We start from the raw sequence: 14840 nt of genomic DNA on the forward strand, positions 1-14840 counted from the left end.
GTTCTAAAAAGGCAGGACACTAAAGAGACTTGTCTACCGACTGTGAAAAACACCCAAAGAAAGATGCCCAGGGTCCCTGCTCATCTGCGTGAACGTGCATTAGGCATGCTGCAGGGAGGCATGAGGACTGCTGATGTGGCTAGAGCAATAAATTGCCATGTCCGCACTGTGAGACGCCTAAGACAGCGCTACAGGGAGACAGGAAGGACAGCTGATCATCCTCGCAGTGGAAGACAACGTGTAACAACACCTGCACAGGATCGGTACATCCGAATATCACACCTGCGTGACAGGTACAGGATGGCCACAACAACTGCCCGAGTCACACCAGGAACACACAACCCCTCCATCAGTGCTCAGACTGTCCGCAATAGGCAGTCCATGAGGAGGAGATGCACTGCAGTACTTCAAGCAGCTGGTGGCCACACCAGATACTGACTGGTACTTTTGATTTTGAGCCTCCCTTCATTCAGGGACACATTGTAAATACATTTTTAGTTTATGTCTTAACGTGTTGACTCTTTTAGTGTTCATACAAATATATACACATTAAGTTTACTGAAAGTAAAAACAGTTGAAAGTCAGAGGACGTTTCTTTTTTTGCTGAGTATAGAAACCTGATTGTGGTAAGAATAAAATTAGCATAATGATTACAGTCTCACAGCAGTAAACCAGTAGTGTTTCTGGTTCACAGGTCCAATTTGATGTTTAACATGCAATAACAAAAGCTCCAAGCACTACTGAGAACCAAGAAATGAAATGTTCTTAAATGATTTTAACACAGGGTAGCGTCAGGAAGGGCACCTGGCGTAAAACCTGTGCCAAGTTATTGTGTGTATCTGATGGATGATCTGATGTGGCGAGCCCTCAACGGGAGCGGCTGAAACTAACAATGTTGTTTATATAGTTACCTAATTGTTCTTGTTAATATTGTTTTATTTTCTTTATAATTTTTTTCATCACTGTTTACTTTTTCATGAAGTTCATGTTTATATGCTCATGAATTCAAATTCATGTCATTTATAATAGACAGCAATGGCTTAGTGGTTAGCTCTGTCGCCCTGTACCTCCGGGGTCCGGGTTCGATTCCTGGGCAGGTTGGATTCCTGCCTTTGCGTGCATGTCGGTAAAGTTTTGTTCTAAATTATTCTACATAACAGTGTGGAATTTGGTGGCATGCACCTTGTGATGAGTCAAGGGTTTGAGTGCCATCTCAGAATGGGGGCATGGAGTTTGCATGTTTAGACGGCTTTCTCCTGGTAATCCGGTTTCCTCCCACAGTCCGAAGGCATGAAGATTAGGCTAAGGGGTGTTCCCAAATTTCTCAGATTGTGTTAGAGTGTGTGTGCGCCCTGCAATGGTTTGGCACCCTGTCCAGGGTGTACCCCACCTCATGGCCCTCAAGTCTCCTGGGTGGGCTTCAGTATACAAGTGGTATAGATGATGAGTGGGTGAGTGAGTGAGTTATTTATAATGTAATCAATCATGTAATCAATGTATTTTTTTTTGGATTAACATTCATGCCAATAAAGCTCTTCTGGCCTGTGGCCAGTAGGGGGAGCAGTTGGGTCCTTTTTTTTTTTTTTATAATACATTATGTGCTTCTCTGCAACTCGCAGCATCTCTCTGGGAGACTCCCAAAAGCCAATGGAGAGAGGGTGTATGCCCGCGATGTGTAAACCTCCCGTATACGAGGCGCTCAGTCCGTCTCGAGCGGCTCAGCACGGCGCAGTGTAGCGTTATAACGCACGTGATCTTCGAGCGCGCGCAGAGAAAGTCAAGCAAAGAGGAACAATACAATAAACAGCAGTGTTCAGGGTTACATCAGGATCATTACACATCGGGTTCAGGATGAAGAAGAGCCATCTGGTCAAAAGGGTAAGATCTTAAACAAATCAACTTTATTATTATTAGTATTATTATTAGTAGTATTATTATGTGTGCGCGCGCGCTATCCTACAGCACTGATATGATGTTTATATATTAAGTGTAGGTTGATGCTCCTTAAATCACTGTTTAACTCCTTTGTCTCGTAAATCCTAAACAGCAAACCTTTTAAAATGTGCTTTATCCACATTGGATTGGATTGGAGCATACAAAGTTTTAAATTTTTTTTAATTTTTTTTCAATTAAGACAATGTAATCCATAACTGAGTGTGTAAGTTAATTGATTAATTAAAGCAGATCTGGATTGTTCAGTGCAGAGAGTCTTTGTGTAAAAGTAATTTTTTTTTATTTACTCTCTCACGCATAGTCTGTACCTCTTTATCCTGTATACAGGATCGCAGGGGGCCTGGGGGGAGCCTCCCCCAGGAGACTTAGGGCATGTGGTGGGGTACAGTACATCACATATGCACATACAGGACATCATGCCAAGTCATCGCAGGGTCACACATACTGTACACACTCTCATTCACACACCACGAGCCTAATCTGCATGTTTTTGGACGTTGGGAGGAAACCGGAGTACCAGGAGTAAGCACGGGGAGAACATGCAAATGTTCTTTGCAGGTGCAAAGGTGGGAGGTTCGAACCCGAACCCTGGAGATGCAAGGCAACTAAGTGCTAACTAAGACACCGTGCCGCCTCTTAACATCATCTCTGATGTAATATAAAACCATCTCTCTCTCTCTCTCCCTCTCTCTCTCTCTTTAACAGGGTGTTCAAGATGCAATGCCGCTGTCCTCACAGCCAGACAAAGTGGGCTGGATACGCAGGTTCTGTGGTAAAGGCATTTTCAGAGAAATCTGGAGAAATCGCTTTGTTATGCTCAAAGGTGACCAGCTATATATTTTCGAAAAAGAGGTGAGTCTGATTTTTTAAATTTGTGGTATTATGGTACATAATAATAATAATAATAATAAAGTGGAGTCTTCAGTGATGATGTAATGCTTCCTTTTCCCACCTTATGTGCCCCGTACACTAAGTGATCCTAGGTACAGTAGTTAGTGTCACTGCTGCGATGTCTCAAGGGTTTGTGTTTATTGCAGATTACATAAAATGCATACATCCATATAGATAGAAATGACCATCTATTCCAATCTGGTAGATAGAATAAAACTTAAGCAAGACATACTGTACTACATACAGTAGAGTACCAGTAAGTTTTGACACACCCTTACACTGTAAAACAATGCTGAAGGCGTTTATCCAAAGTACACAATAATCTCCTTTAAACAGTTAATATCAAGATGTATCTGCTACTTCTAATCTGTAAATCCTTCATAACGGCTCTAATCTGAGGTGCTGGTTGTCAATTGGTGATTTCTGAGGCTGGTGACTCTAAATGAACTTCTCCATCATCATGGTGCTTGATGGGTTTTGCAAATGCACTTGACACAATACTGTTCTTGCAAGGACTGATCCAGAACAGCTGCCCTATGTGTCTTAAAATAACAACTGACTGTTAATGTTACTGTTGTTACTTAAATACATATTGGGTTATTTGATAGTTATGAAATTCCCAGTATTGTTCTACGTAGAATGTAGACAATAAATCACATTGAATTAGAAGTTGTATCCAAACTTTTGACTGGTACTGTATTTCTTTTTAAACAGTACAGTTAATGGTGATTTTGGGCAACACAGCGGTGCAGCGAGTAATGGTTCAGTCCTGAGCTCAGGTTACTGCCTGTACATACTCTCTAAGTGGTTTTCCCTCTCGATTCTCGCATTATCTTCCACCTCCCAAAACATGCCAGTCAGTGGATCCGCTATCCTCAATTGCTCTGAGGCGTGAATGTGTGTGAGTGTGTGAGAATGGTCTTCTGTGATGGACTGGCATCTCATTATGAGTGTATTATGAGTGTATTATGAGTGTACTTGTGCCCAGTGTTTCCAGGATATAACTCACCTTCACCCTGATGAGTAATTACTGAAGATATTGAAATAGTTATTAGGCTGCTTAATGTTGCACCTTATTATGTAGTGTTTGTTAAATATGATATATACACAGTCAGACAAAAAATTTATACCGAAAAATATTTAATACTAAATTTATTGCTATATGTTATCTATCTATCTATCTATCTATCTATCTATCTATCTATCTATCGTAATAATATGATAATATTATGAAAATTATATTAGTTTAGTATACATCATACTATTTTTATTTTCCTGAAATGTGTATACATTTTTGGCTGACCACCAATTGTGCAAGTTCTCCCACTTAAAAAGATAAGAGAGGCCTGTCATTTTCATCATAGGTATACCTTAACTATGAGAGAGAAAAAAATAAGAAAAGAAAAATCCAGAAAATCACTTTGTAGGATTTGAAAATAATTTATTTACAAATTAGGGTGGAGAATAAGTATTTGGTCAATAACAGAATTTAATTTATATATCTGTTATTTGAATCTAGTATATTGCAGAGCTAGAGAAATCAACAGTAAATAATACTCCAAACTAAAACTCCAAACTAAACCATAGCATTATATTGTCTCTTACTCTATGTTTCCTATAACATATTATAAGAAGTGTTTTTTATATAGTGTATTGTCATTATTTGAAAATAACGATTTATTTAGATGCATTCTAACATATTTTGAACACATTTGTTTTATACTGTATTACATACAAGATTTTCATAGAAAGTGTTACCAAGATGATGCAAATGAGGGTAATTTGCACAGAAGTGCAGCAGCTATATCATAGCCTGGAGCGTCACTAATTTTGCAGCTCTGTCACTTCGGCAGGCGGCACAATGGGTCGATCCTGTACAAGAACACTCTCTCCAGCTGTCCTCTCCTCATTTCCACTCTGGACCATGCCTTTCTTCCTACGATGACTGCGGTTGCATTTTAAAACGTTTTTGCATGGCCTCGTCCTTACAAGTTCAGCTGCAGCCTTTTGGATTACATACAATTGCGAGTGCTCACTTTTGGGAGATCAAAGACGCAGCTGCACCCCCTTTTTTTTTTTTGTCCCTAAAGCTCTGAATTCAAGGCCAAGCCATACGCACATGCACACTTCCACGTTTGCAACATCACACTGATCTGCTATGGAGCTGCAAATGCTCTCTTCATTCCAGTGTCTTAGTGAAAGGATGGTTAACAGCATGCTGATGATCCTATAATTAAAATTCTACAGCTTACCCATTTTTGTGCAATAAGTGCTAGAGGAAATGGTTCGCTCAATTTGAGTGAAATTGAACTGAATCTATGCTGTTATCTGTTCTCAACTCATTATTAAGTAAATTTGAGAAAATAAGATGGAATAAAGAGAGGATGGCCATTTATGATATTGTGGGCGCTGCTGTGATAGTTTGTGACTTGGGATTTTCGCTCTAACAGCGAGCGCGCAGGATGTGCACGATGTGATGAAGCTGATTTGTGCAACCTAATTATCTTTGTTTCTTCTCTTCTCGATTAGACCTTGAAAAAATGAACTTGGCAAGTACAAACTGGATGTGGATTCAAGGCTAAGGAAAAGCAATATGTTCTGCTCTTTTTTTAAAGAATGTTATCGGTTTTATGTGGCATATTTATATTGTGGTTTTATATTGGTGTGGTAAAACGATAGAAACGCTATTGCAGGTGTTTTCATCGTCCATATACCGGTGTTTACACAAGGATCACTTAAAACTCAATTCCCTGCCTTACAGTGACATAAATTGTGCATATGCTTAATATTACGTTCTATCAGTACCATCTCAGCACTCAAGCACCCAGAGCTGATTTTTTTTTTCAGCAGCACGGTGTGTCAGTGTGTTGCATCATGCTGCTGGGGCCGACTGTGTCAGGTGCCTGCGGGTGAAATGTACAGAGTTTTGGATCTCCTGACTGAGTGGAGGAATACACCACATCTGATACAGGCTTGTGCCTGCTAAGATGATGTCAGTGCAAGTAAATATATGATGTATAGTCTAATTATAGTCATATGGGAAATCATTTAATGGCATCTACTATACCTCTGATAAATGGGACACACTATTCCTGGTTAAGTTGTGCACCATATACTGTATGATTTGTATTAGACGGTATAGTAGATCTCCACCATTTATTAACCAATTATTAACCATGTGCATAAGGAAAGGGAAAGAGTGTGTGGTTTTGATGTACTTTGTACGTGTTGCGCAATTGTGCGGCAGCTTGTTCGCTATCCCGTTCAGCTCCATAAAGTTATTATTGCACATACTGGTGAAAAAAAAAGGGGAACGAGAGTTATTAGAGGCCCGGTAAGGCATCAATCACAGTATTCGTTGCTTAGGGAGAAGCAGAAGACAGGACAAGTAATGACAGAGTTGCCTTGGTGGGCTAATTTTTCAAATACTCAGCAGCCACCAAGAACTTGTTTTATACCGAATAAGCAGAATAAAACTGAAAACTTCTCTGAAAACAACACTTACAAGTTAAGGTGTACGCGCATAGTGTGGCTATGATGAAAAATGTAGTGAGAGAAGGAAAGTGGGGAAAGTTTGATTTATAGCACGGATTACATTCATTTGCCGGCAGGTCCTGACCTTGTTAAGAGAAGGGCATCTGGCGTAAAACCTGTGCCAAATCAAGCAGATCAAATGATCCAATGTGGTGACCCCTAGGATAAAAAGGGACAAACCCCAAGAAAAAAAATGTTGTGGGATGTTAATTTAAGTTTAAATACAATTTTCCTATTTAGACCAGTGTTTAGACTAGTGTATTTTTCCCGGAAACATTGCATGACTGGATTAGACACAGCTTGTTATACTGTATATGTAACATGGTTTTGTTCTTTAATCAGGGGAATGTTATTTTTGGTTGATTACAGTTCAGAAGGTCCCAGGTTCAAATCCCACGACCACCAAGTTGTCCCTGTTGGACCTTTAAGCAAGGCCCTTAACCCTGAACTGCTCAGATCTGGATAAGGGCGTCTGTCAAATGCCTTAACGTAAAGTAGAAGTTATTGTAAGTAATGCTTGATGGTATTCTGGAGGTTGACAGTTACACTGTGCAAGATCTGGCCTTTTCAATAGCTTTGAGGTAGAAATGCATCACACAGGCAGCACCACCCAGCATAGGTGTGGGTCATTATGTGCATAATGATGTTATTTATGGTATAAAATGTTATCCAGTGTAGCCAGTGGTGAACATACTTAGTGGTTAGCACTGTCTGCCTGCACCTTCATGTTCTGGGTTCAATACCTGGGTTGGGTCTGTGTGTTGAGTTTGCTTGGTGGCTTGGTGGGTTTCCTCACACAGTACAATGACATGCAGATAAGGCTGCAGATTTGGCGTTCCCAAAATTGCCTGTAGTGTGTAAATGGCTGGAGGTCCTACCACAGTTGTAGAAAATGGGAACAAATACAATGGACCAATAAACTATTGGCTTCCATGGTGCCTTGTTGGACTATAGAAATTCTTGGATGGATGGATCGAGCGTAGTCATTTCAGTAGCATCGCCTTTACTCATACAGTAAACCATGACCGTTCAGTTTGCATTACATTCATGAATGTAATTTATTTAAATAGTAGTAGAGGATTCTGGAGGTTTGGATATCTACTGTATTGTAAGGAAGCATGTTATATCAATAGAATGCTAACCAGATTTAAAACTGTTCCTGATATCGATTGAAGACAATTTGCTAATCAGTTTCTCGCCTTTAATTCCAGACCAAAAGAAAAAAAAAACACATTGGAAGTGTAATTGCAGGATGTACATGGTTTATGTTGACTACAGCTTGGAGGCAAACTAATAGGAAAGTGCTTTATTGCTCCCCTGTGAAGGCTTTCAGTACATACTGTGTGCATGTAATACCCCTGCTCTAGTCTCTAAGAGTTTTCAATGAATAGTTAACGAGAGGCCATATTGTCTTTAAAACCCTTTGGCTTTGTTTCTAGAGCGCTTCTCCAAAAATTCTTAGTGCACTGCCTTGCTGTAATAAATAAATAAATAAATAAAAGGTCTATAAGAGCTCGCTTATGCAATCACACTATTGTTCTTCTTAAATTTTAGCGCTATTATCTTTATCTCTATTTGAAACTAGTTCTTTATATTGGATTTAATCGGAGGTGCTGTTTGTTAATCTGTGATTTCTGACTCTAAATGAACGTCTCCTCTGCAGCAGAGGTAAGTCTTGGTCTTGCTTATCTTGGAAGGTCTTCATGAGTGCCAGTTTCATCATGGGGCTTGATGGGTTTTGCAAGTGCACTTGACACAATACTGTTTTTTCAGGAACTGTTCCAGATCAGCTGAGCTTCATGTCTTAAAATAACAACTCACTGTTGTTTCTTAATTAAATAATTCAATATGTTTCATATGTTATTTCATTGTTTTGAAATCTCTAGGATGTACAGTCATGACCAAATGTTTTGAGAATGACACAAATATTCATTTTCACAAAGTCTGCTGCTGCAGAGAAAGGTCTTTGGATCTTTTTGTCAAATGTTACTATAAAATTACAAGCATTTGGAACCATCCAGTAGTTCAGTGATGAACGATGCCTTTTTTCCAGCATGATGGAGCGCCTTGCCATGGGGCAATATTGATAACTACATGACTCGGGTCCACGGCCAGGAAACTCCAATCCCATTGAGAACTTGTAGTCGATCCTCAAGAGTTAAGTTAATCCTCTATTTGTCACATATACAGTACATTACTGCACAGTGGAATCCTTTCTTCGCATATCTGGGGTCAAAGCACAGGGTAAACCATGATTCAGCGGATAGGGTTGAGGGCCTTGCTCAAGGGCCCAAAAGTGGCCACCTAGTGGGTGGGGTTTGAGCCGCCAACCTTCCGATCAGCGCCTTAGCCCTCTGAGCCACCACTGCCCCACCAAAGCGGTGGCTGGACAAACAAAAACCATAATGACAAATTGTAGAAATCTTGAAAAAGAATGGTGAACACTGCACAAATTTGACTCTTTGTAATATAATTGTATGAAATTGTATGAAATGCTCGCTGTTATAGTTCAGTAACAACTGACAAAAAGATCCCAAAACACTGTAGCAGCAGACTTTGTGAAAGTTAATATTTGCGTCATTCTCAAAACTTTTTTAGTGTATGGTCATTCTCAGTGTTTTAAAAAGCCTCCAAGCGTCTAACAGCATGGGAGTGAAATATTAATGTGATAGATAGAACCTTGGCTTCCTCCTCCAGGAAACTTTTGCCCCATAAAATCATCACCCCATACACGCTCAGTGATTGTGACCGTACCCTTACGTTTTAACCACTTCATAAAGGAGGGTAATGTTTCCCTTATGTTCCATGTATATTTTACAGCCCCCCCCCCCCAAAAAATTTTTTTTGTTTAAAAAAAAAACAAAACAATTGTATCTGTATTTTTGAAGCCAGTGTACGTCCGCTGTGTGTGTTTTAAGACATGTACGTCTCATGTTTTTGTACAGATGGTGCACTTAGTCTGCACGCTGTCTGATTTGATGGTCCATCAACTCTGACCACTTTGATCTTCCAGACTAAAGCTGCTTACTGATTTCCTTCTTCGCCGCTTCTTTCGGTTGCTATGGTGCAAGCTTAGTAACCATACAGAATTTAGAGTCTGTATGCTATACTGTAGCTGCCAGTGTTCCATCTTTCAGGGGTCATTGCAATAACACTGACATATACAGGAGATTTGGATGGCTCTTATTCTAGATGATTTCTGTCTGTTGTCTCACGGTGAACCCATATGATCTTCATTATGGACCCCTGGGAGTCGTAGCGTCCCGGAGGAGATATTGCGGACGGTCGGCTTTGCTCAGATTCAATAACTATATCAATTTATCCCACTTATGCAGCTTTAATGAGGACTTGACCTGTATTTGAATGATGAATTTTCACAGACATCTTGCAGACGGACTAATAGGAAGAGCTCAATCAACTGGGAAATGCACTCAGCTTTGTCTGAAATACAGCGTCTGCTCTAAAGCTTCGGTGTTTTTCCCTGAATTCAAAACCGAATGTTGAAATGATCTTGTTCGATTAGACATGACTATACCGTTTGAAGAAACGCATGGTTAAATATAACATACGGAAAAAAGGTTTAAGCTGTTTATAGTGTAATTTATTACTATAATAAAAGGTTGTAATAATAATAATAAGAAGAAGAAAATTGAACTCAAATCGAACTTGTTCCTGTCCTTTCTTTGTCTTTAACTGCATATGCCTTTTTGGTAATCTTTTTTAATCCTCTTGTTCATAATATTTATCCCATCCCCCATCACACATTATTCCTCTTGTATTGTTGATGCTCCATTGTCTTTTATGAAATTTTGGAATACTTTTTTTTCCCTCCATTTTAAAATAAAGGTTCGTTTCCATTGTTTCCATTCCTCTTCCATGTAATTTGTGTTTGTAAGGACCGAGCTTCGATCCCTGACTCTCACAGCATGTGTTTAATGATAACAAAGATCAGTAATCGTCCCCGTCCCTCGGGCTGAAGTCAATGTGGCCTGCCATGCCCCACCATGAGCCACACAGTCACCATGTGAAAAGGACACAGATGGCTGCCAATTAATCGACACATGAGAAACAACTTGTACCCTTCCATGTGATCAAGTGGACAATTCGTGCTCACTCACGGCGCATGCTTCCCTCCCCACTCTTCCTTACAGATGAAGAACGATGGTAAGACGCACGAAGTGTTTGACCTGGCTGAATACGAGAGATCGGAGGAGGTGCGTAAAGCCAAAAGTCACAGCAAAAAGAACCACAGCAAGTTCACTCTGTTGCGCCGCCGGCAGCCTGGGGCCCGCGTGAGTCCTCACTACATGCACGCATGCACACACACACACCCACAAACACACACACACAAAATAGTGAAATAAATAAAATGAGTGCAACTACAGTAGAATATCTGAGTTGTCTGTCTCCTATGCGTATCATCATTTTAGCTCTGTGTTCTGAACTGTTTTTCTGTCCCTCATCCACCAAACAAACAAAAAAAAAACGTTTATGGTAATAACATTTGACTAACAAACTAGAGTATACCCTAAAATTTAAATTATTCCACCTGGAGGCAATATTAAAATCCTGTTGATTTTTTTAATACCGTCTTTTGACAGAAACATACATTTCTCAAAGCCGCAGGGACATCTCGTTTTATAGAAGACTAAATCAGGCAGTATTGTTGTTTAACCTGAGATACTGTATGTCTGCATCTGTGAGTGTATAGTCAGTCTCTTGGCCCCGAGTCAGGTTATTGTCGGGGGTCAGCGTGTAGAATTAGATCTCACATAATAATGATGCAATCCATACTATTTTTGGATCGTTTTTCTGGAGATTTAAAATGACCATTTTTATTATGCATTTTTTATGATTAAAATGTTTTGAGCAAATGATGAATTTTTTTTTGCCTGCTTTTTACTCCAAGTCCAAATTATCATTTTAGGTCATACTGTTTACGTATTGTTTTTTTGGAGATTTTATCTTTTTTTTTATGATTTAAAGGTTTTGAGCAAATGATGCATTTTTTTTTTGCATTAATTCCTCAGATGAAAAATTGTAGTTGAGAGTGTTGTGCCATAAATAATGTAAAACTTACAGCTGCCTGTATCTAACAGCAGTGAGAAGGTGTGTGTGTGTGTGTTGCTTAAAGAGGGTGTGTTTTTTGACTAAGAATTTAACATCTTCTGGTCTCAATTTTGTCTTCATTTTTTGTTTAAGTAAAGCTTTTAAGCATTTCTGTCTTCTTCTTATTTTATACTTCGTCCTGTTCTACAGTAAAAGCTATTACTTTAACACTGTTTTAACCAGAACCGAACAGCCTCTAAGGGTTTAACTTTTTAATTTTTTTTTGGTCTTTTGTCTTTTTCCTAGACTCCCAATCTTGTGTTCTTGGCTGTTAGTCCAGAGGAAAAGGAGTCTTGGATCAATGTTCTGAACACAGCCATTATAAGAGCCAAGAACCGCATACTGGATGAGGTCAGCTTTTAAACCTTAGGAGAAAAAAAATCCTCTGGCACTCTTTGTTTCTGGTTATTTTATTGTTATATATTTGTTCCCACAATTGTTCTTTGGTCACATGCTCCCATTTCCACCCATTCACTCCAGTGTCTGTTTTCTCTCCTGTTTTTTTTTTTCCTTGCAGGATTTTTCCACATAATTTTTTTTTCCAGCCTCCAGTTTTCTCATCATTTTTTGCATTATTGTGGTGCATGTTTCCTTGAAACTCATTTTAACTCATTTAAGTTGCACTGCCATAGTCATAGCATACATAAAACATCTCATTTCAGGAAAAAAATATATCTTCCATGACATCATGTTTTGTAATATCCTTTACCAATGGTTTCCAATTTATACAAGGAGCTAAAAAAACCCCTGCTGAGATGACACTCTGATGTTAGCTGTGAACCGTCTAATCCCGGTGATGGTAACGCTTCGCTTTCTGTAAAAGTGTGAAATGTCAAAGCACTTTGTACGATCTGTGAATTAATCAACTCCTGTATCGAGCTCACAGAATGTAAGGATCTGTGAGTTTGCTAGGTCGTCTACGGAATAAACATCTACAATTAATTATCACTTAGAACCAAATTTAGATTACCGCATCGTATGTTGTGTCTTGTCAATAATTAATCCAGGAGGAGCTCGTCAAAATGAAGACCATCTGCCTAAAAATGAGTCACTTTCATTATGGTTCTACACTGCTCCGTATAAACCTTATTTCTTTGCAGGTTACGATTGAGGAGGACAGCCTCTTGTCTCATCCAACACGTGATCGTGCCAAGATCCCACTCGGGCGCCGCTTGCCCACACGGGGTCATCTTATGGCTGTGGTGGGTGGCTTTTCTTTTCAAGTCAGGCGAATAGAGAGAGCAGTACTTATCCCTCTGCTCAAGACTTTTTGCTATGAGTTTGAGGAAATGTATATGGAAAAAAACTAATATATAAGTTATTATGATATTTAAAAATGTTGGAATGTCGTCCTGTACTGATTGTAAGGATGATGTCGACGATTCATCCACAGGCCTCGACCTCTTCAGATGGTATGCTGACTCTTGACCTTGTACACGAGGAGGAAGCTGGCATGCTGGAACATGATCATGCTGTGTGGGTAAAGGACCATCGGGGAAATCTCGACTTGTTGGCCCCCGCACGAAGGCGTGCTGGCACCGATGTCTCCAGACCCCGAGAGACCCCGGTGGAGGGCAGGGTGAAGACCAGCAGCCTGCCCCGTGAGAGTGAACTTTCTTGGAGCCACCAGAGCCAGACTCAATCCCCTCAGCAAAGGAAGAATCCTGTACCGCTGGGAAGAACTCACTGCGACTCACTGGATAACACCATGAGTCTCACAAGTCAACTTCAAGACATAATAAACCAGCGGCTGCAGAGGACACAGGAGCTATTGGCGGAGATCCAGGGACAGGAATCCCAACGAGGACGAATGGGTTGCTACCCCCAGCTGAGGGGTATAGATTCCCCATGGCTGTGCCATTTAAAGGGAGCAGATTCCCCCCGGTCTAAGAGTTCCAGCTCATCTCATGGGAAAAGCACTGACTCCCTCTCACGAATTCAGACCAGTGATTCGCCAAGCTCCAAGACAAAGGAATCACCTTCTGTCAAAGGGAAGGATTCCCCTCATTCGAAATCCTCAAGGTCACCTCACTACATGGACCAGTTCCGTTCAAGGAGTGTTGATTCACCGGATTCAAAGGCTTCCCCCTCACCCACCATGAAATGCATCGATCTGACCCACATAAAGGGTTCAGACTCACCCGTTTCCGCTGGCAACAGTTCACCCTGTTCGAAGACCATTGACTCCCCCAGGTTGTGTCTTTTGAGTTCGCCCTATTTTAAAAGAATAAAGAACACGGACACATATAACGAGTTGCTGGACTGGGAGAGCAGGAAGGCAGCGACTGAACGGTTGCTACTGGAAGCAATCTCCTCGTGGGAGGAAGCAAGGGAGGTTCTGGCAGAGGTGAAAGAGCTCCAGGCAAGACAGAAGCAAGCAGAGCAGAACAAAGCACTGGATCCTTCAACACTTGCACAGGACAGCAAGCAGGGAACCACCTGACCAAGACCTAGTCACAATGATGTAAACTAGTACAGCAATTCTAAATAAATGAGATGAGATAGCACAATAAATTCATCAATTGCACTGAAAGCGTAATGTGTACCTGCACTAAATTCTTGTAGCACAATGTTGATATTTTTAATCTTCTCAATATTTCCTGCAACACCTCAGGCCCTTGTCTTTGCACTGGAAGTTTTTACTGTAAATTTGACTGTAAGTTGTACCCTTGGCTTTGAATAATGTAAAGATTCGTTTCTACTACGAGTATCCCTGTTTTATCGTTTACAGTTGGAAGTCAATGTTTAATCCATTTTTAATTCGCCCGTTTTAGATACAATGTGAATATGATGCAACGTCGATAAATATGTGTGGTCATGTTGTCTAACATGCCCACTTACACAACTTTTGTCGCATAATCTTTCTATTAAATGACAGAATTTTACCATATACTGTACTTCAACAATAAAATGCCAGTTTGTCTCAAAGAATCGCTGCTTTGTAATCAGTGTATTTGTTGTCGTGTTAATTTTTAAAGTTTGGCAAAAACCACCACATCAGCTGATCATGATTAATTTCACCGCCGCTTCTTTATCAGTGTTAACATTATATTTAAAGTTCAGCAGGACACTTCTGCCGCCATGTTGAGGAGCCTGGAATAATGATAGTGATTTGCTCCATGATAGCCCGCTGATCAATGGCGTCTTTGTGAGCTGTGCAAGCTACTTATGAATTTCATTTGATCCTTTAGAGGGAGCGTAATTATATGGTTTTAATTACACTGGATGGAAATGATTGAAGTAGGGTCAGATGCATGTAAAGCAGTACTGTATCCTTAATATTCTGTTTGTTTGCTCTTCAGTGCTCTTTGCCTTGAAGAAGTAATGTGAAGGAAAAAAAAAAACCTCGAAGA

General features: G+C 40.1%; 1 protein-coding gene across 1 annotated transcript; it reads left to right on the plus strand.

Annotated features, from left to right (window-relative positions):
* The first annotated feature begins 1634 nt into the window (after positions 1-1634).
* plekho1a (pleckstrin homology domain containing, family O member 1a) lies at positions 1635-14529 on the plus strand. The gene is made up of 6 exons (XM_053491877.1): positions 1635-1878; positions 2659-2805; positions 10530-10670; positions 11734-11838; positions 12588-12689; positions 12881-14529. Exons 1-6 carry the CDS (start codon positions 1852-1854, stop codon positions 13928-13930), a joined length of 1572 nt encoding a protein of 523 aa, XP_053347852.1. The 5' UTR covers positions 1635-1851; the 3' UTR covers positions 13931-14529.
* The last annotated feature ends 311 nt before the right edge of the window (positions 14530-14840 follow it).

This window comes from Clarias gariepinus, chromosome 3 (assembly GCF_024256425.1).
Source record: "Clarias gariepinus isolate MV-2021 ecotype Netherlands chromosome 3, CGAR_prim_01v2, whole genome shotgun sequence".
Taxonomy (NCBI): Eukaryota; Metazoa; Chordata; class Actinopteri; order Siluriformes; family Clariidae; genus Clarias; species Clarias gariepinus.